At 36.4% G+C, this 20,183-nt stretch overlaps 2 protein-coding genes across 2 annotated transcripts; both read left to right on the forward strand.

The window, feature by feature from the left end:
• LOC132544492 (large ribosomal subunit protein uL22-like) lies at positions 1-4,613 on the forward strand. Its single transcript, XM_060208097.1, has 6 exons — positions 1-56; positions 633-673; positions 1,292-1,426; positions 2,130-2,228; positions 3,270-3,366; positions 4,428-4,613. The coding sequence occupies exons 1-6, from the start codon at positions 17-19 to the stop codon at positions 4,577-4,579; spliced, it is 564 nt and encodes a 187-aa protein (XP_060064080.1). The 5' UTR covers positions 1-16; the 3' UTR covers positions 4,580-4,613.
• Positions 4,614-8,748: 4,135 nt separating this feature from the next.
• LOC132544499 (E3 ubiquitin-protein ligase MARCHF4-like) lies at positions 8,749-19,303 on the forward strand. The gene is made up of 6 exons (XM_060208103.1): positions 8,749-8,881; positions 9,346-9,362; positions 15,926-16,158; positions 17,557-17,755; positions 18,222-18,431; positions 18,695-19,303. Exons 1-6 carry the CDS (start codon positions 8,749-8,751, stop codon positions 19,301-19,303), a joined length of 1,401 nt encoding a protein of 466 aa, XP_060064086.1.
• Positions 19,304-20,183: the final 880 nt, after the last annotated feature.

Below are 20,183 nucleotides of genomic sequence, written 5' to 3' on the forward strand. Positions count from 1 at the left end.
AGAACCAGCCAACATAATGACACGATATTCGTCGGAGCCCGAGAACCCCACAAAGTGTGAGTATTGTTATATCCAAGGAAAATCCTGGGAGCTGAGAACATTGGGCCATTTTTAGCAATTTTATTCATTTTCAAAAATATAGTAGATCATCAAAAAAAAAAAAAGGAAAAATAGGGCTCAGTATCAGCTTTAAGGGGTTGTGGACCCAAGGGTCCCTTCCTGGATCAGCCCAGATATATTGTTAAAAGGTTTTTGGAAGTAACAAAAAAGAGGCAAAGTAATCTGTAGACACTCAAATTGATAAATTGGTTTTCTTATAAAACAAAATGATTTGTTTGGATATTTATTTGACATTTTCCACCTTTCAGTTGATTTTGAAGAATAATGCCCGAAATTTCCTCCTATCAAGATGACCTCTTTAGTTAGCATCAGTAAAAATGGAAATGTTGATGTCTAATTTGACAAAAACAAAGCAATGAAATGCAGTTGTGAAAAACAATAACAACAATTGTGTGAACATATTTTTGTATTAATGATTCAACCTAGGAGATGCATTTGCTTATAAACTTCAGTCCAGATTGAAACACAGTGACATGCTATTTCAACTCATTTGGTTGTTTTTATCATTGTAGCTGCAAAGGCTAGGGGTTCATACCTTAGGGTTCACTTCAAGGTAAGAACTTTGTTTTTCTCATTTTTATGTCAAACAATTAGTGACACAATTAGCAGTGTTGCTAACTGCTTCCAGTAAGCCAAATAAAAAAATTAATGAATTTTGAAGCAATATAAAATATAAATGTAACCAATTTGCTCAAGTTGCTATCTTTTGATGTCTATGCGTCAAATCTTGGTCAACCAGAAGGTTTGATTAATCATGGTATAAATTAAGACTATCAACAAAAATTTGAACAGTTTCTCTCCATATATCACCAGCCAGTCATTAGTATTGCAATACCTGAAATTAGTCAATTATACACCATTTGGATTGCCCAAAATGGACCTTGGCTATAGGTCGTTCTATACTACTCTTATGGTGGAGAATTTTTAAATATGATCCATCAATATTGCTATACTACAATTAACTTCTATGTCTTCAACAATTTACTATAACCTATATGTATTCTAGAATATGTGTGATAGAATGAAGAGTCCAGTTTGAGCAGAGGTGGTAAATGTTAAATTTTGTTAGGAATATGTACCCAATATATATCCTACATTAGACTTGGTTGTTTCACCAGATATGTGTGACCTGTAGGACCCATGTAATATTTATCAATATGTTTTGTTCCAGAACACCAGGGAGACGGCTCAGGCTATCAAACGTATGCATATCTCACGAGCCACAAAGTACCTAAAGAATGTGGTGGATAAGAAGGAGGTTGTTCCCTTCCGCAGATTCAATGGTGGTGTTGGTAGGAATGCACAGGTAATAGGCTATTTTCTGTCTACACATATTTTTAGCTCCTCATCATCAGATGGTGGGCTATTCAAATCACTCTGCATCCGTGGTCCATCCGTCTGTCTGTTAACAATTTCTGTTAATCGCTATTTCTTGAGAAGTACCAGATGGATCTTTCTCAAATTGCATATGTAGGTTCCCCTTTTTCCCTAGTTGTGTCCGTTTGATTTTGGGACTGATCAGAAGAAACAAAATGGCTTCCAGGTGGCCATTTTGGATTTGGCAGGTAAAGATTATCATCGCTATTTCTGCAAAGGAATGTTCAAATGTCATGTCATTAAGAGCAAAAATAGAGAAAAGAAGGGGAAAGATCCAACTTTCAAAGAGTATATAAAGATCCCTCTGGGATCTCTTGTAAGGCATGTGCTTCATTTATGTTTTTCAGGTCTGATCAGTATCTTGGTCTGTCAATTTCTCCCATCTAAACACCAATATCATAATAGTTGCTAAAAACATTTTCACTGTATTCATGTGTACAGAGCATTTCATTTGAATCGAAAGTCACAAGACTTCATTGCTACCAAACACAACAAAGTTAATTTTGGATTGTCATATTATTGTGAAATGACAGCATTTTTTATCAATCAACCGAAAAATAGTGTATGATGATTTAAAAAATTTGACAGAATCCATAATTTATCTCCATGATATGTATCTGATTATTTTTCAGACCAAGGCATTCAAAGCATCTCAAGGTAGATGGCCAAAGAAAAGTGCAGAGTTCTTACTCCAGCTATTGAAGAATGCTGAGAGCAATGCTGAATACAAGGTAAGAGTGCTGTGCTACCATTTTAGGTTGTTAATCATCATCCTATTTCATTGATTAGGGGATGCATTGCAGTAAAAAAAAATAAGATTCATTTAAATATATCCTTAGATTATAACATTAAACAACTTACAAACCAAGCTGTTTATAATTTCTCATTTCTCTGCAGGTTATTAGAAATATGTGTTCTTTATACATATTCAGTCTTGTTACTTTCTTCTTTAATTTTTGTGCCCCTGCCATTTCATGAATTGGGGATGATATAGTGTTACTTTTGTATGTCATATTGTCATAATTTTGTTTAAGCTACACTTTAACAGATACTGATATTAGTATAAATCTGTAATTCGGTCTGTAAATTATTAATAATGATCTGCAGGTTAAGCTTATGGTCAAGCAATTTTTTCCAGAGTTATGGCCATTTAACTGAATGAATTTTGATTAAAATTTTCTCAAAAATGGCAAGACCAATATTTTAGAGCCTTTAATAACTCTAGTAGGAATTTTGAAAAGAAAATCTGTAGGCAGAATTTGAATTTTATCTCTTAGAGTACTCCTTTCACCAAGCCAATAACACTGAAGTGTTCTATTTTGTGAGGACATTCATGTCACTCTGACATATCTAGTTGCAAAGAAAAACAAAAGTGGTAGCAACAGATTAAAGTAATAATATTGCTTTATAACCTATCTAAATGATTAATTACCAGGGTTACATATTCATTACTCTATGGTATGCTTCATTTTTCGAATGCTTTATAAAATCTAGAAGATTTAGGTGAAAAGTTGATGAAATTCCAGTGTGACTTGCTGTTATCTGATGTTCATAATTATTACTAATGTTCATAGACATTAGAAAATTTTTAGGACAATTGAAAGTGTTCGAATATTTCTTCAGTGAATATAAACTAAAAGGAGCAAATGTAATGAAAGTATTCTAGCAATTTGTATAAATAAATCTGGATACATTATTAGTATGTAACCCGAACAAACATACTCACCGGCTAATCTGTTGACAATTCAATGGAACTATAACATGTTTTACAGGGTCTTGACACTGATCATCTTGTCATTGAACACATCATGGTCAACCAGGCTCCCAAAATGAGGAGACGAACCTACAGGGCTCATGGACGTATCAATCGTAAGTATTAGCAGCCCTTTTCTGTCCTACTGACATTTCGGTTAACAAATGGGATACAGATTCATTGAGAGAATGGAGGATATTATTATAACAACTAGTATATTAATCCTTTAAATAGATGAAAGTGTATTACAGGGGATTAATCATCCACAAAATTTCACTTTTCAAGTTTTGCATTTAGATCTGGCCTTTTGAAAAGTGCTATTCCATCTTTAAACAAACTTAGTATATAATCACGTTGTGGACACCTCAACACATCCAACTGAAATATAGTTATGAGTTCATCTGACCTGTAGGGTTAGGATGATCTATAGCCATTGTGTCATCCTTCATCATGGGCTGTGCATAACCTTTTAACATTTCGAACTTATTTTCAAGTTCCATGAGTGGTATTCAGCTGACATGATTCTGACGTGGTCCTAACCAAGTAATGTTATTTTCCATGGCTGTTCCAAATACAATATAGCAGCCATGGTCACTTTCTTGAATAGCACAAAGCAAAGAGAAATTATTGTGTCTATGAAGCAATACACAAAAATACAGTATCTACCCAACACTTTGTTTTAGAGTCTTTCCTGTCATGTCAATTTTCTAGTGTTTTTGGTGTATTTTTGGGAACATAGAAATGTGTTATTTTTCCCATTTGAGAATTTGGTGCTCTTCTTTTCACTTTGTTCGTTTCTTTTTGAAAGCGATACATCATTTACATCAGACGTTGCTATAGACATTGAATTTCTGGTATGACCTTATATTAATACCACTCTTTAACATAGTACACTTACAATATATCTTGGTCAAAATATACCAAAACCACCACTTTTAAGTGAGACTAAGTTTTTGAAATATCAAAGGTACATAGTTGGAAATTATGCAGTAAATAAAATGAGATATTGTTTGGAATTGAGCCTACCACAGTTAGAGGAGTATAGAAATATTAGTAAATATATCAGAATTAATCTGCTAAGCACATTTGTAAAATATTTCAATCTCTACAACATATTGTGAAACGTTAATTTCTATTCTACAAGTGGAGATAACAATTGCTTTTGTTCTGTTGACAGCTTACATGAGCAGCCCATGTCACATTGAGGTGATTCTTGCGGAGAGGGAGCAGGCTGTGCCCCGCCCCGGCCCTGGTGGTGATGATGAACCAGTCAAAAAGAAGGTCTCACAGAAGAAACTTAAGAGGCAAAAGATGATGATGAGGGACTAAATCAATTTACTAAATTAAACGTGTCTGGTTCACATCAAGACTGTTTGTTTTTATTTCTTATAAAATACCATAGACATGATCTTTATGTATTTAATCTCATTTAAATATGGGATAATATAGCAAGGTAAATCATACTGGTTTCACTGTGACTGATATATTATTTTCTTGAAATTGTGTCAATGAAGGCGAAGAAGGAAAGCGATAAAAAAATCCTCTGACCTGCTAATCTCTAGAAAGTGTTGAACACCTTTCTTTGTTTCTGAGATTGTTTTCTTTATACCAACAAACCTGATAATATACTAGAATTTAGAGAGAACTTTACAAAGTGTTTCACCCTTGGCATGTATAATGTCAGTGCTTAATAGAAATCTTGTCTCATCAGATAGGCGTTTCAATAGTGATCTTCCATCTGCCCTATATTTGGTTCTTGTCATCACTATTTCATATTCAGAAACAATTGAGGGGTCTTAAAACATCGCATTGACATTTTTTCAACAACTATTAAATATAAAGGGTCTTGTTTGAAACTTCGGTGTGTTAAGTATAGACCCTACTTGTGTTGTGCTGTTTATAGGTTGATGAATATGGCTTCTGGCATGAGATCTGTATAAAGGAATGATGTTCAAACTTTGATAAGTACAGTGTAAGCTCTATTGTGCACGCCACCAGATTTGGATTGATCGACATTTCCTGATTGCCTTAGCAACCATATTGGATTAAGATGTAAAGTTTGACACCAAGGATCTTAAACTTGTATATGACTTGTGTAGAGCCCAGTTGTGCTTCCACATATTTCGGTTGATCAGCTCTACAAGATAGTCGACAACGGTCGTTTAGGATGATAGCTCTCAATTGTAACTTTTTTTAATGTGCCTGGCACAGACGGGTGGGATTGAAAATCCTCTTTCTGTTGGGTTGAGTTGAGCTAGAGCATCCGTTGGCGATTCATTAAACAGGACTTTGTCTAAACGATGGGATTGGAAAGGGTAAATTTAGCAGGTTTTTTTTTATTTTTATTTATCTTCTAAAGGAATGAAAATATTTTGTTCAATTTTCATCTGAAGCATCCTTTGGTGCAAGCCCCAAATTTTTATATGCAGCCAGTCTAACCACAAATCTGGACGGAAGAGCTATAGGTAATGTTTTATAGTCCCTCTGTCGGATTGAAAGTGTTTTAACCAAATGTGTAAGGGGATCATTGGATGGAAGAAATTCCAAACTGTACATCAATGGTCGGACAATAGGCGAGCGACAGTCTCTATAGGCCTCTGGTTTTCAGTATTCTGGAAGGGTTGAGTATAGGTCCTGCGTGCGTGTACTACACTTCGATGTCTCATAAAATCACGGTGGTTAGATACGGACCATCGTCACTGTATGATTGTCAAGTAGCTATTTAATCCTCTCGACTGTGCCTTCTGTCTATATATCTCTTGTAGTCGTAGGAGGAAGCATAGCTAAGAGGTTCAATAGTCACATGGCAATAGTTTATATTGACGCTGCTCCTTGTCAAGCCCCTGTGCGTCAAAGTATGCAAGATTGGCACCAGTCACATGCTTGGAATTTGGTATTTGTAGTTGTTGAAGCTGGTTTTGACACACTAGTACTAGTTAATGCATTGGCATTTCACTTGGAAAGGACCGTTTCAAATTAAATAAGGAGGAATCTTCAAACTCGTTTTAGTTTGATTCATTCACTGCTGGACAAAATTGAAGAGGAAAGAACAATTTCTCCTAGACTTGAAGATCTTCGGGTATGAGTGTCCAGATCCTTCATGGATCTCTTGTAAATTTTCATCAGTTTGACGAGAGACGGCCCATTACATTTTCATCTCATTACGCTATGTGCATACACTGAGAATACAAAACAACATATGTGAAAGTTATTTACATCTGTACTTAATAATTGTCGGTCATTCGAGGTATATCCTTTAGAGCACAGAAATATACAAATACAAGGTGGTACTAAACAGAATAGCCCACGCGGGTCTTGGCGCCATGCTTGTTTTACAGCTTGATAGTACCCCTTTTCTCTGTTGTCCTCTGGATTGTATATACATTTGAGAGTTACTCGTCCAATAAAGCAATAATATACCATATTTTCAAAATCCAAGATGGATGCCTCTCGGTCATTTTGCTTTCCCGACCAGTTCCAAAATCAAACAATTAAGGTGAACCTACCCAGGAAATTTGAATTAAATAAAAACCTCTTACACTTCTCAAGAAATATTAATAACAAAATATCACTGTTAAAAATCCACAATTACTTCATTTCGACCATTGCTCTTTGATTACTTCCCCAAACTGACAATGCCTCTCCGAGGGACACAGTAACTTTAGCAGTTATTTATATACAATACCACGGACTGTAAGTCTGTGGCAATACAGTACATTTATATATCAGATATCCAAATCAAACGAAAAACAATTACAGAAAGAAAAATATATGACACCTATTAGGTTTCTACACTAAATCGTCTTTGTCCGCACTCCCATTGAAAAAAAAACATGAGTGTTTGCAATGCATGCTAAAAACCATATATCGGACGATACTGTTCTTTCTTTTCAGAACTCTATCGATAGAGAAACACAAATTGAACGTTATCCTAGCATGAAATGTTTAAATACTGAATCTATAACGGGGTTCGCCGCTCGCTAAGCACCAATTTTGCTTTGTATTTTCTAATGTTATCTCTTTTTTTGTATTATGACTTTTCATGAAATCTCAAGAAACAGTCAATTAAAAGACCGCTACCGATCATTTAAAAATGAATACCGACTGCTCAAAATCTTCCGAACAGTAGTTCTACAAATGTATTAACACACGTGTAAGTAAATGGTATTTCGAGGCGTATTTTAACATTTGTGTAAATGACGTTGACTGGATAATATGATGACCTTTATCAACAATGATGGACGTTGCATTGAAATGTTGCGTAAATCAGTCACAAAAATGTTGTTTCAAGGCAAACACTTGGGAAATGGTAGGTAGAAAAAAAACTGATATCCATCTTCATCGTGGCACCGGAGACGTTAAGTTTGACATTTAGACATCGTAGCTTGTGTCGCCTATGTCAGGAAAATCAACCTATATCACCTCTAAAACGTTCCTATTGCTAAAAGAGGTTACACGCATGCTATCTTGTACACCCTATAACATTGCTTGGAAGGACTTGGTGTTATGTGGCAAAACCAATATACTGTAACAGTCGTGAGTCGAGAGACTGTCCGCACGTCAATCTCCCCATGTCTGGTACTCTGAGTTTGTTCATTTACTCGTTTTCATCACATTGTTCCCCAAATAAAAAAAACTGTATTCCGCATTTTAGATCATTCTTATTGTAATTTAATGACACAGTAACATTTACTGGTGGGGATATTCTATCGAATTATGTATATGGCTGATATTGGATCTTGATTTTATATCAATAACTTTTAAGAAACATTTAAAGAAAAATGTGAAGTAACTTTAACAGACAGAAGCACATTATGACGTTACTATGGAGACAATGAAAATACACTGTGTTAGTCTAAGGAAATTACGCTAAGGAGAAAATATCGGGTTTTTTCATCACACCAGCAAGAAACTTGTGAAACTCCTCTTCGTGCCAGAGGCTCGCCAAAATGAAACATCTTTAAAACCACTCATGCATAACTCTGTCGACATAGAAATTGCTTCAAAATCCTACATCTATATCTTACGGAAAAATAAAGTATTTTGTAAAAATAATTCCTGTTTATCGCAGCACGAATTAGATATCTATAAATATTTCAAAACATATTCATGTTATTGCTAGAGAATCAGTCAATTAGAATATCGACGGTAAAATGTGACTTGGTGCATAATATTCTTAATTCAAATAATTTGGACATAACACTATAATGTGAGTTTCATCTTCAATTGTACCATTGAACAACCGATTACCTGAAAAATTTGCACCTGAAGTAATGTACATTTGGGTCCATTAGCAATCGCAATAAATCGTGGTCATTAACACCTGTTCACCGTGACCAAGGACTACCCGTATTGTTTCTAATGTAAGGTTCCTATCGCGATGGGTTTAGAACAATTTACCTGGCAAGTGAGTAGATATCATACCCTAAGAACTCATCATGGACAGGGGTCAGTCGACTGCTCGGTACCGGTCAGTTTGACCATTGATACTGGTGGAGATGGATTCGTCCTTGGGATGTACCCACGGTGGGCAAACTAAGAATCTGAGTCGAACCCTAAATGGATCGTACCTGATGGCATGTGGTATCGGGGAGGATGAGGGTCAAGGGTACCCCTACGATCGTCAGGTACGTTGTATAGGGGAGGATGAGGGTCAGGGGTACCCCTACGTGGTATCGGGGAGTATGAGGGTCAAAGGTACCCTTACGATCGCCAGGTACGTGGTTTCGGGGAGGATGAGGGTTAGGGGTACCCCTACGATCGCCAGGTACGCGGTATCAGGGAGGATGAGGGTCAAGGGTACCCCTACGATCGCCAGGTACGTGGTATCGGGGAGGATGAGGGTCAAGGGTACCCCTACAAGAAGGAGGACAGTACACAAGAATCATAAGGGTGTCGGGAGGATGTTAAAATCCTATCTTGGAGCGTAAACCGGAGTCTCCGATATAAATGAACTAATCCAGACTTTGTTGAGTTATTATTAGATTAAGATATTGTTTTCTTATCCGAATGTGGTTGGCTAAAGATAGTGCTTTAGATTTTAGTTATGGTCATGATGAGTTTAAGTGTTCTACAGGTCTATCCTCGTCAAAAAGGTAAAGGCGGTGGCCTGGTGCTGTTGTATAGATCTAGTTAAGCTGTATCTATAGCTTCATTTGTAGTTGATACACTTCTGTGGGTCAAAATCATGCAATCTGTATTATCAGATATCTATATTTGTTTCTCTTACATTCCCCATGATAATAATATGTATTATACATTGTACGAAACAGATGTTTTTGAAACATTAAGCGACGGTATCTCTCATTTTTCGCTACTGGGTCCCGTTATTGTTGCTGGTGACCTTATTAGCAGAACTGGTACTGCTCTTGACTGTATTGAGTCGGATAATGTAATGCTCTCCGGATAATGTAATGCTCTCCGGCCAGTACTTCTACGAGTCAGGTAGTGTAATGCCTAATCGTTTATCACGTGATGTAACTGTAAATACTTTTGGTCGTAAACTTCTACCATTGTGCAAAAGCACCCGGTTACGAGTCTGTAACGGTAGAATTCCAAATGATGAAAGTGGTAGATTTACTTTTTACAATCATCTGGGATCGAGTGTCATCGACTGAGTTCTGGTAGATTCATTTGATTTGGTAACAGAATTTACTGTGCAGGAATTTAATGAATGGTCTGATCATGCACAAATTACTTTTAAGTTGAGTACCCAAACATGTCTAGCTGATGTACCTGTAGATAAGGACAGTGCTAGTACAAATAGCAATGTTTCCGGTAAATTACATGTGTATCAATGGAATAATGATGAAATGCAGGAAATGACTAATAACATTAATAATAATATTGATTTATAAAATGACATTGTGAATGACATTCAGTCCGACACAGTTTCAGTTGAGTAGGGAATAGATGCATTTTCCTCTGTCTTATGTGATGTTTTTAAACCTTGTTGTAAAACTCAAAATATTTCCAAGTTTTCTAGTAATATGAAGAGGAGTCTGGTTCTTAAACCCTGGTTTGATGAAAAGTGTAGACGACTATATACATCATATAAACGTAATATTAGATCTTTCAATTTAAACAGATCAACTTTAAACAGAACAATTCTTGTTGACTCAAGACGTAAATATAAGCGTCATGCAAGACTTGTAAAGCGAAAATATCTTAGATCAGAAGGCGACCGCTTAAGTAGGCTACGCAGGCAAAATCCTAAATTATTTTATCAGTATTAAAAAAGAAAACCAAAGTCCTGCTCGAGCAATTTGAACATTTCAGACTTTTTTGAACATTTTAAAACTGTACATGGCAGTGGTGTTGCTGATGACAATTCAGAATCTTTGTTTTTGGAGGATAATGTAGCTGTTTTTGAGGAACTAGATCGACCATTTACGAATGACGAAATCAGAGAAGTTTTAAATAAGGCCAAATCTGGCAAGTCACCAGGTATGGATAATTTGTTGAATGAATTTTTCATAAAACACAAAGGAGTTTTTATACCTATACTAACTTCATTGTTTAATGCAATTTTTGAAAAAGGGGTATTCCCATCAAGTTGGTCAGAGGGTGTTATTTTCCCATTATTTAAGAAAGGAGATCCCAATGTCACAAACAACTATAGAGGGATAACATTGGTAAGTTGCTTATCAAAATTAAGTGTTTTGAATAGTAGACTATTGAAATGGTCCGAACAGTTTCATATTGTAACAGATGCCCAGTTTGGATTTAAACCTGGCCATGGCACTAATGATGTTATATTTGCTTTACACTCTATCATAAAAACGTTCTCTCCAAACAGCGTGGTAAATTATACTGTTGTTTTGTAGATTACCGTAAAGCCTTTGATAGTGTTAACAGGAATAAATTGTTTTTTAAATTATATCCGGAGGAATTCGGGGTAAATTATTAGACATTATAAAATCTGTTTATGCTTATTTAATGTCATGTGTTACATACAGAAATGAGCTCTCTGATTTCTTCTCGTGCACACAAGGCTTGATGCAGGAGAAGGGTTGTCTCCCTTCCTCTACTCTATGTATGTAAATGACCCTGAAAATGAATTCATTAATTATACCTCATGTGATGCAATGTTTTTGAGAGATATTTCATTATTCTTGTTAATGTATGCCGATGACACAGTTGTGTTCGCGGATTCTGCCTCTGGTCTCCAGAACATTTTAGATTCCCTAAAACAGTAGAGCGACAAATGGCAGCTGTCAGTTAACACTGAAAAAAACTAAAATTGTTATCTTTAGAAATGCAGGTAGAGTTTGTGCAGACGACCATTGAAAATAATGAAATTGAAATTGTGGATAGCTTTAGCTATCTTGGTGTTACATTGAATTTTAATGGTAGATTTGCTAAAAGTCAGCTTATCATTGCTGACTAAGGCCGTAAATGTATGTTTAATATTTTGAAGATATGTAATAATCTTAACTTAAATACGGAAACCAAGTTGAATGTATTTGACACGTGTGTAGCTTCTGTTTTAAATTATAGCTGTGAAGTCTGGGATTTCTCATCTGCTGATCAAATAGAAAGAATACATACTGATTCTCTGAAAAAAATCTTGAATGTTAAAAAAAGTACACCTTCCTATATGTTATATTCTGAACTTGGTCGTTTACCACTGAGTATCACTTGGAAGTGTCGCATAATTAAGAACTGCTTGAAATTAATTAAGACCAATAATTGTATATTACAATCAGCGTATGATGATATGGTTTATTGTAATCATAGAAAATTTAACTGGCTTTGCCAGGTTGAAAAATTACTGTTGAGTACTGGTTTTGGTAATGTCTGGTCAAGTCATTAATAATGAGAAATTATTTTTACATCTTTTTAAACAACCGCTTATTGATAGCTTTCTTCAGTCGCGTAATGAATTTATTGAAAACTCCACAAAATGTTATTTGTACAAATTCTTGATAGATTCTTTACAACATTATTTGACGAAAGCTGTTCCAGATACTTATCTTCGTCTTATATCTAAATTTAGCTTATCTTCTCATCAGTTGCGTGTAGAAGAAGGAAGATCTTACAACATTTATAGAGAAAGAAGACTTTGTGTTTACTGTAATCAAAATTTGGTTGAAGATGAATACCATTTTATATTGATTTGCCCTTTATAATTAAATTTACGCAAAAAGTTTATAAAAGATACTACTGGAACCGCCCATTTTCTTTTAAGCTTGTGCAACTACTATCAGCTACTAATAGAAAGGAATGATGTAATTTAGGTAAATATTTACACTCTAGGTTATCTTTACGTTCATCTCACTCATAGTATCATTGATTTGATCCAAATCAATGTGTTATTATTAGTATCAATTGCCGGCAACTTCCTGTTAAAATCTAGAATGTTCAGTCTGCATCAAGCTCATATTTACAGAGAGAAAATATATGGTGAAGAATGATATTATCTACTATTCCGTAATATTGCATATGTTTCGCGTATGTATATATCTATATATAGAAGATTTATCCATTTGTATATGTTTATACAACGAGATTTATTTAAATGAAATGAAAGAGGACACCCCCTCCCCACCAGGTAAGTGGTATCGTGGAGATTGAGGGCCAAGCCCCGCCTCCGGACCGACAGGTAAGATCTATTGTTTGTCATACGAGAACTGTAACACAGCGCAAGTCATCTATCAGAAATATATAGACTTTTCCCGAATATGATAATTAAGTCAAAAGAAATTTTGTGGAGCTATAGTTACGTGAAATGTGTTAAAATTGGTAGATATATACGTAAACTCTGTTCTCTGTTATAAACATACAATAAGGTCCAATTCTCAGGTGATTGGCCAGAAATCCATGAGGATGTAGACTTTTTGAATGTATTTTTAAACTTCCGTATTACACATCCCCGTACAACAATAGTTATATACGTCACGGAATACTAAATTATCTACATGGACTGCTTCCTCAACGTAATAATTTATATAATCTACCTGATCTAGTCACATTTGACGTATTCAATAGAATGCTTTGTGTTCTACCTGTCCCTAACTGCCAAGCCCCCTCAGTTACATATCAAACAAACTTCCATGGATACAACAGTTTATTCAATCAAAGCTGACGCTGTATGTATATGTTTTGTCCTCCAAATCTGAGCTGACAGAATATTTTGCTTTACTCTTGCATGACAAGGTCGTACGAATTCTAAACCGCTGAAATTTCCTGAAGTTTTTCTCACCGATGATTTCCATTCCCTCAGTACATTCTATTTGGACTGTCACAGGTTTGAGCATCTAAGATTTTTGAGTATTTACTGGAACTCAACCATATCCTCTCATTACAGAGGATTTTCTTCTCTGATGTCGAAACACGTTGTTGTACAGGTTAGTTATAATTTTTTTTTTTCAAAAATAACCACAAAAATGACATGTTTGAAATAACTAACATCTTTGTTAAACCCGACTATATTTATATAAAAAATGTTGTCCAATTTGTTTACAATTCAAAAACCATACACTGAACGACGTAATCCAACGACAGGTAAGTAAAATCATGCACTGGTCAGTGAATCTATTTTTAGAATGTACTCACCTGTGTTTTCCGACAAAAAGTTTCATAGTAAATAATGAAAAGTAGACATTATATATATTCACGAAAATGTAGCTAATATAAACATATCAGTCAGTGGAGGAAATATGTCATTGTCAGCGGTTATTGTTGGAAACCAGTTATGACCGACCAGTAAGCATGTCCTATGTAATGAGAGGAACCGTTGGAGTTCACTGCAGATTCGCAAATCCAAAGATGTTCTCAAACTGTTGCAGGTTCTTCAAAACGTGCTAGTCTTAAGAACGAAAAAATAATTATGTTGTACGAAAGAGACTAAACGTCGTAAGAAAGAGATGAAATGTCGGACACAAGTTCACACAAGTGCTTAAGCTTCGGGACTTTATGAAATAATTCTTCAAAATTTAACAGGAAATTAAGAAAAAAATAAGATTACGGTCAAGAGACTTTAGAATAGCATCGTATTTCGATGAAAGTAGATTTCAATGTATGTCACATTTTACGTAATTTTGTCAAGGTCACAGTGGCCTTGCAGCTTTGCCTCGCTTGCGACGATAAGTTGTGGAAGCGAGGCTATGTTGTTGCCTGATCAGCGGCGACGATGGCATCTACATCCTTTACTCAAAATTATCATGACATAGCTAGGACACGTATAGTGGATATCTAAACACATCTATCATTTATAAAATATCAAAACGAAGTACTAGTACAATTGAATTTGATATATAGTTAGTTACATTGTAGTATGGAAATTAGAAATCCTCAAGTAAACTGCATGATTTTTAAAAAAAATTGGGGTATATTTTTTATAAGAAATTCAGACTTTTGATAAATTGATAAAAAGTCTTGATGTCTCTTGTTCTATTCACTCCAGAATTAATTTACAATAATATTGAAACAAGTACTGTCAAGTAACAGACGAGTCTTTCTCCTCTTCCTCTGAATAGTGATATTTTTGAGGGAAAAATGTCATATTTTAGTGAGTTTTGATATCTTGATGAAAAATATTTTAGTGCACCTAATTTGGACAAGCGAGACATAGAACTGAGCCTAATTCTTTTTCACGTATAAACAAAAGTGTTTAGGTTCATTTCCACCACAAACGGATGTCTTACTAATAACAGTATTTTTTAATTTAATATTTTCTAAAAATAAATTCATTAGAAAACATATACTGTATCAACGGCAGAAGTGCATGTACCAAATGTGTTCATACTTCATTAGTATTACGGATACTTTGATATTATTTACAAAACTGTTCCAGATAAACATTCATAATCTTTTACGAATAATGAAAACAGGAAGTAAGCTCTTGATAATTAACATAGACAGCGGGACACGGTGAATATCATATTGTTAGACAGTGTGAAACGGTAAATAACGTGTAGGTAGAGAGTTGACACGTTGTATAACGTGTTGGTAGAGAGTTGACACGTTGTATAACGTGTTGGTAGAGAGTTGACACGTTGAATATCGTGTTGGTAGAGAGTTGACACGTTGAATATCGTGTTGGTAGAGAGTTGACACGTTGTATAACGTGTTGGTTGAGAGTGTGACATGTTGAAGAACGTATTGGCAGAGAGTGTGACACATTGAATAACGTGTTGGTAGAGACTTGGCACGTTGAATAACGTGTTGTTAGAGAGTGTGACACGTTGAATAACGTGTTGGTAGAGACTTGGCACGTTGAATAACGTGTTGTTAGAGAGTGTGACACGTTGAATAACGTGTTGGTAGAAAGTGTGACATGACACAACACCATAGCTTCTGAATCAACCGACTTTTTGTATTCAACCTTATTTTTAACCTAAATTTGAATATGTGCGATGGTATGTATAAATTTGAATAAAGTGTAAAAATAAAGTGATGGTGTTGAAAAACGTAATGTATGGGTCAATATAGGATACAAAGTTAGGATGATTACACAGGTATATACATGATGATGATGATGATGATGATGATGATGATGATGATGATGATGATGATGATGATGATGATGATGATGATGGATGGAGTCCATAACTTTTGTTGTTGTCTATGTCAATGTTATAAACCACATTGAAATGTAAAAGATATATACCAAACCCTATCACTTTTGTTCTCCAGGAATGCGGAAAAGACGGTTCAGCCCGGGGTGTTCAGTACACCTATGAAGGTGGCGATGCTGAACAGGTGTACGAGAACCCGCTAGCCTGTGACGAGAGTACCGAAAGCGTATCTGTAGAAAGTTACACCGAGGATGAAGAGAGTTTGACCGCAGTTCGAACCTCACGCTGGGTGCAGCAGACACGTGACAGCCATAACAAGTCTAAAATGTCCAGAGTGATCTCTGTTGACATCGCTGACCGTTCTCTCCCCGCCCCTGCAGAGATCAGGTACACAATCAAAGGCACTTGTATATAGTATTCAATATTTATCCTTTAAAACTTGAAATACCTTTCTTCTTCGCACAGTTTAATTACTTTGCATCACAGACATTGTTCTATCTACAATTGGTTGTGAAACATACTTAGTGCCTTTGATCTCTTTGATAAAAGAAGGAGAACCCAATGGCATGAAAATATAAAGAATTGCGACCATGTTCATAAATATAACAAAAACGTATAACTTGCACGCACCTGTATGTCAAATATCAAATTCGTATTGCAGCTAGTTAGAATATCCATGCCAAAATCTAGCAAGCTAGAATGACATCATTATTAATCCGAACAAGTATTTCATGCATCTGAAATAGTAGATTTATAAATCCTTCATACCACACTGACAAATACATATACTTACCAAGGTCTACTTAATATTTTCTTCAACCTAAAATAGTACCAATAAGGATAGTTAATATGTACCAACGCTGTGTATAAGGGGAGACAACTCTTCTTTCTCTGGTTGAGACCGATATGCTGACCAAGATTTGATTTTGATCGCGTGTCATAATCGTTTACACGTTATGCTGAATAGGATTTTTTTTAAAAAAGTAAACTTTCAACATAGAGGTCTGAGAGATGTTATTAGATTTAAATGTTGACTTCTTTCTTTCTTATCATTGTATTTTTGCTTTTATTGCATCAAAATTCCTTTTAAGATTTTGAGGCAATTTCTGAAAGGGCGTAGCCATGATTGGGGCAAATTTTCCCACCAGAGGACTACACATACATTCATTGGTTTTAATTCTTTCGAATAGTGACACTGTTATACACACATGTACTTGACGTTCTTTTTAAATTACGCAGTTTACTTGATTATGTGGGTAGGGCACCTCCCCGTCTAGATTTTGACCTTTCTTTCGATCACTACGGATTTTTTAGGCTCTTTGCATCATTGACGAGTTTTTAAATGACCAAACAGCTGTATGGTGCAGTTTTATTCAGTGTTACTCTACTGTACTTAATATGTTATTCGCTTGTCTGTCTTTTGTACAATCTTCAGGTGTAGGTGTAAAGTTGGTATTACGTTTTAGACATAAATTGCACTTCATTTAATTGTTTCCGTCAAAGCTTACTTCAAAGAACTCAAAGAAATTTTGGAGACCTTTGTAGGAAGGTAAAATTCCTTGAATGTTACTTTGATATACTCTCCTTTTTACCGCTCTACTGACGTCATCAAAATAAAAATCCAACGATTTATTTCATTGTGTCTGCGGTGAGATATGCATTGTTTCATAAGTCTTCCGTTTGCCTCGTTATATTCCACAGCTTACAGGTAACCAGTTGTTTTATTTACCACAACGTTCAACGTTTTCCGAAGAGATTTATCCTCCCGTGTTTGTGTGTTTGTAGTGATGGTGTGGTGGTGTGCCGGATTTGTCACGATGATGACGTAGAACAGCCTCTCATCTCCCCATGTTTCTGTTCCGGGTCTATGGGTATGCTACACGTGGCCTGTCTGGAACAGTGGCTCGGTACCTCCGACACGACTAAATGTGAAATATGTCAGTTTCAATTTTCCATCAACAAGAAACCAAGATCCTGCAAATGGGTAGGTAAAATCATTGATACCAACATTGCCAAATATGCTGTATATCTGTTTCACCAGACTTAGAATAGATCTGCTCTAACTCCAGGGTTACACTATTGCTTGTGCGATGCCCAAAACAATCATACCCGTCTTCGAGATAGATTTATTCCAAACAAAGACTGATATTCTTTTAGAAAAAATATTTGCATATATCAAACTTTCGGTTATGCGTCAGAAAAAACAGTTAAATATGACGCCGTTTTAATTACGACGTCACTACTCGCCATATCTCGCGTAGAAGTACCAGACAAAATGGACGTCGGGATGTGATCGTCACTCTAGTGTCAAAATTATGTATAATCTTCATGTGTAACAATTTCGTATATTGTCCAAGTCAACATTCGCTCTGTACTTGGGGAAAGGTTTTGAGTTTTTGATAACATTTACAAACTGTGAAGTACCCTTGGTTTCCCTTTATTTTGTGTAGTTCCTGACCAATAAGAAGTTGGGTAGAGAAAGACGTTTACTATTGGCTGATCTGTGCTGTTGTTTGTGGTATGCTCCTTCTACCATCGCCACGACACTGTCTTGTCTGATTGGCGCTACACACTTCACGTCCGCCAAGAAGAGCTGGGAGGCCACTAGTCTCATCCTCCTCGCCACCGTCAACATCGGCTTCTTTATGCTCTGGTGTGGGGTACGTATGTCAGGTCTCTACTGTCTTGTGCAGATATTAGTTCATGTGATAACAGAGTGGTTATTTCATCCAAGCTCATATAAATACAGTGAATGAAATTCCATCGAACCTTTTATCAGTAGTATAACACTATTAACATTTCCCGGACAATATGAAATCTTTCTGTCCAAGAATTGAGTAATTTCGGAATTTGAATCTAGACCAAAGCTGGTCTATTGAGCTTCTGCTCTAGTGCCCTGGTTATGTCGTGGTTCTTTTTTCAGTTTGCTTTTCGTCGAAATTTGAGGATATACAACAAATGGAAGGCAACTCACCAGGTGATACGTATTAAGTATAATCCCCCATCAAAGACCAATGCACAAAGTGCCTCCCAGTCGTCGCTTGGTAACAGAAAGTCTTCAAGCATTCCGCCGGAAACGCCACCTTCCCCGACCAAGTCGGCGGAAATGTCACAGCGAGAACGCATAACAGGTACGCCGTACGGGTCACCATGGCCACGGCGTCAGTCAAAGTTACGAAGTACCTCGACACCTCGCACATCATCTGCTTATACAAAGCTACATGAGAGCCCATTCAGAATCCCGGAACAGACACCTATTAACTTCATCAGGGACCATATGATGAGAAAGTGGGGGATGCACTCAAGCCACTCGTCCACACCGGTCCGAGAACAAGACGTTACTGAGGTCAGACAAGAACACACGAGCCGGAACGCTGATTGTCGGGAAGCACTTTGTATGACTCCAATTTTACCCATTTCCAAAATGAATCCTGAACCGCGTGCTCCCATTTCTGACATCTGGCAACGAGGCCAGCAAGGGTCCCATCTGACGACGACAGATCCCGTACTGGAAGGAACAGATTTAGTATAATAAGCTTTCAAACTGACTGCAGTATTTCCAAGCGGTGGGATATCTTGACCATTTCATAGTATAACCGTTAGAATGGAAGACTTCATATAACTATAAGAATCGAAGATTTCATGTTACTATAGGAGGGGAAGATTCCGTGTAGCTAGAGGAATGGAAGATTCCGTGTAGCTAGAGGAATGGAAGATTCCGTGTAACTAGAGGAATGGAAGACTCCGTGTAACTAGAGGAATGGAAGATTCCGTGTAACTAGAGGAATGGAAGACTCCGTGTAACTAGAGGAATGGAAGACTCCGTGTAACTAGAGGAATGGAAGATTCCGTGTAACTAGAGGAATGGAAGATTCCGTGTAACTAGAGGAATGGAAGATACTGTGTAACTAGAGGAATGGAAGACTCCGTGTAACTAGAGGAATGGAAGACTCCGTGTAACTAGAGGAATGGAAGACTCCGTGTAACTAGAGGAATGGAAGACTCCGTGTAACTAGAGGAATGGAAGACTCCGTGTAACTAGAGGAATGGAAGACTCCGTGTAACTAGAGGAATGGAAGACTCCGTGTAACTAGAGGAATGGAAGACTCCGTGTAACTAGAGGAATGGAAGATTCCGTGTAACTAGAGGAATGGAAGATTCCGTGTAACTAGAGGAATGGAAGATTCCGTGTAACTAGAGGAATGGAAGATTCCGTGTAACTAGAGGAATGGAAGACTCCGTGTAACTAGAGGAATGGAAGACTCCGTGTAACTAGAGGAATGGAAGATTCCGTGTAACTAGAGGAATGGAAGATTCCGTGTAACTAGAGGAATGGAAGACTCCGTGTAACTAGAGGAATGGAAGATTCCGTGTAACTAGAGGAATGGAAGACTCCGTGTAACTAGAGGAAT

Source organism: Ylistrum balloti, unplaced genomic scaffold, assembly GCF_031769215.1.
Source record: "Ylistrum balloti isolate Yb309-2 unplaced genomic scaffold, AGI_CSIRO_Ybal_v1 Utg369800, whole genome shotgun sequence".
In the NCBI taxonomy this organism is placed as follows: domain Eukaryota; kingdom Metazoa; phylum Mollusca; class Bivalvia; order Pectinida; family Pectinidae; genus Ylistrum; species Ylistrum balloti.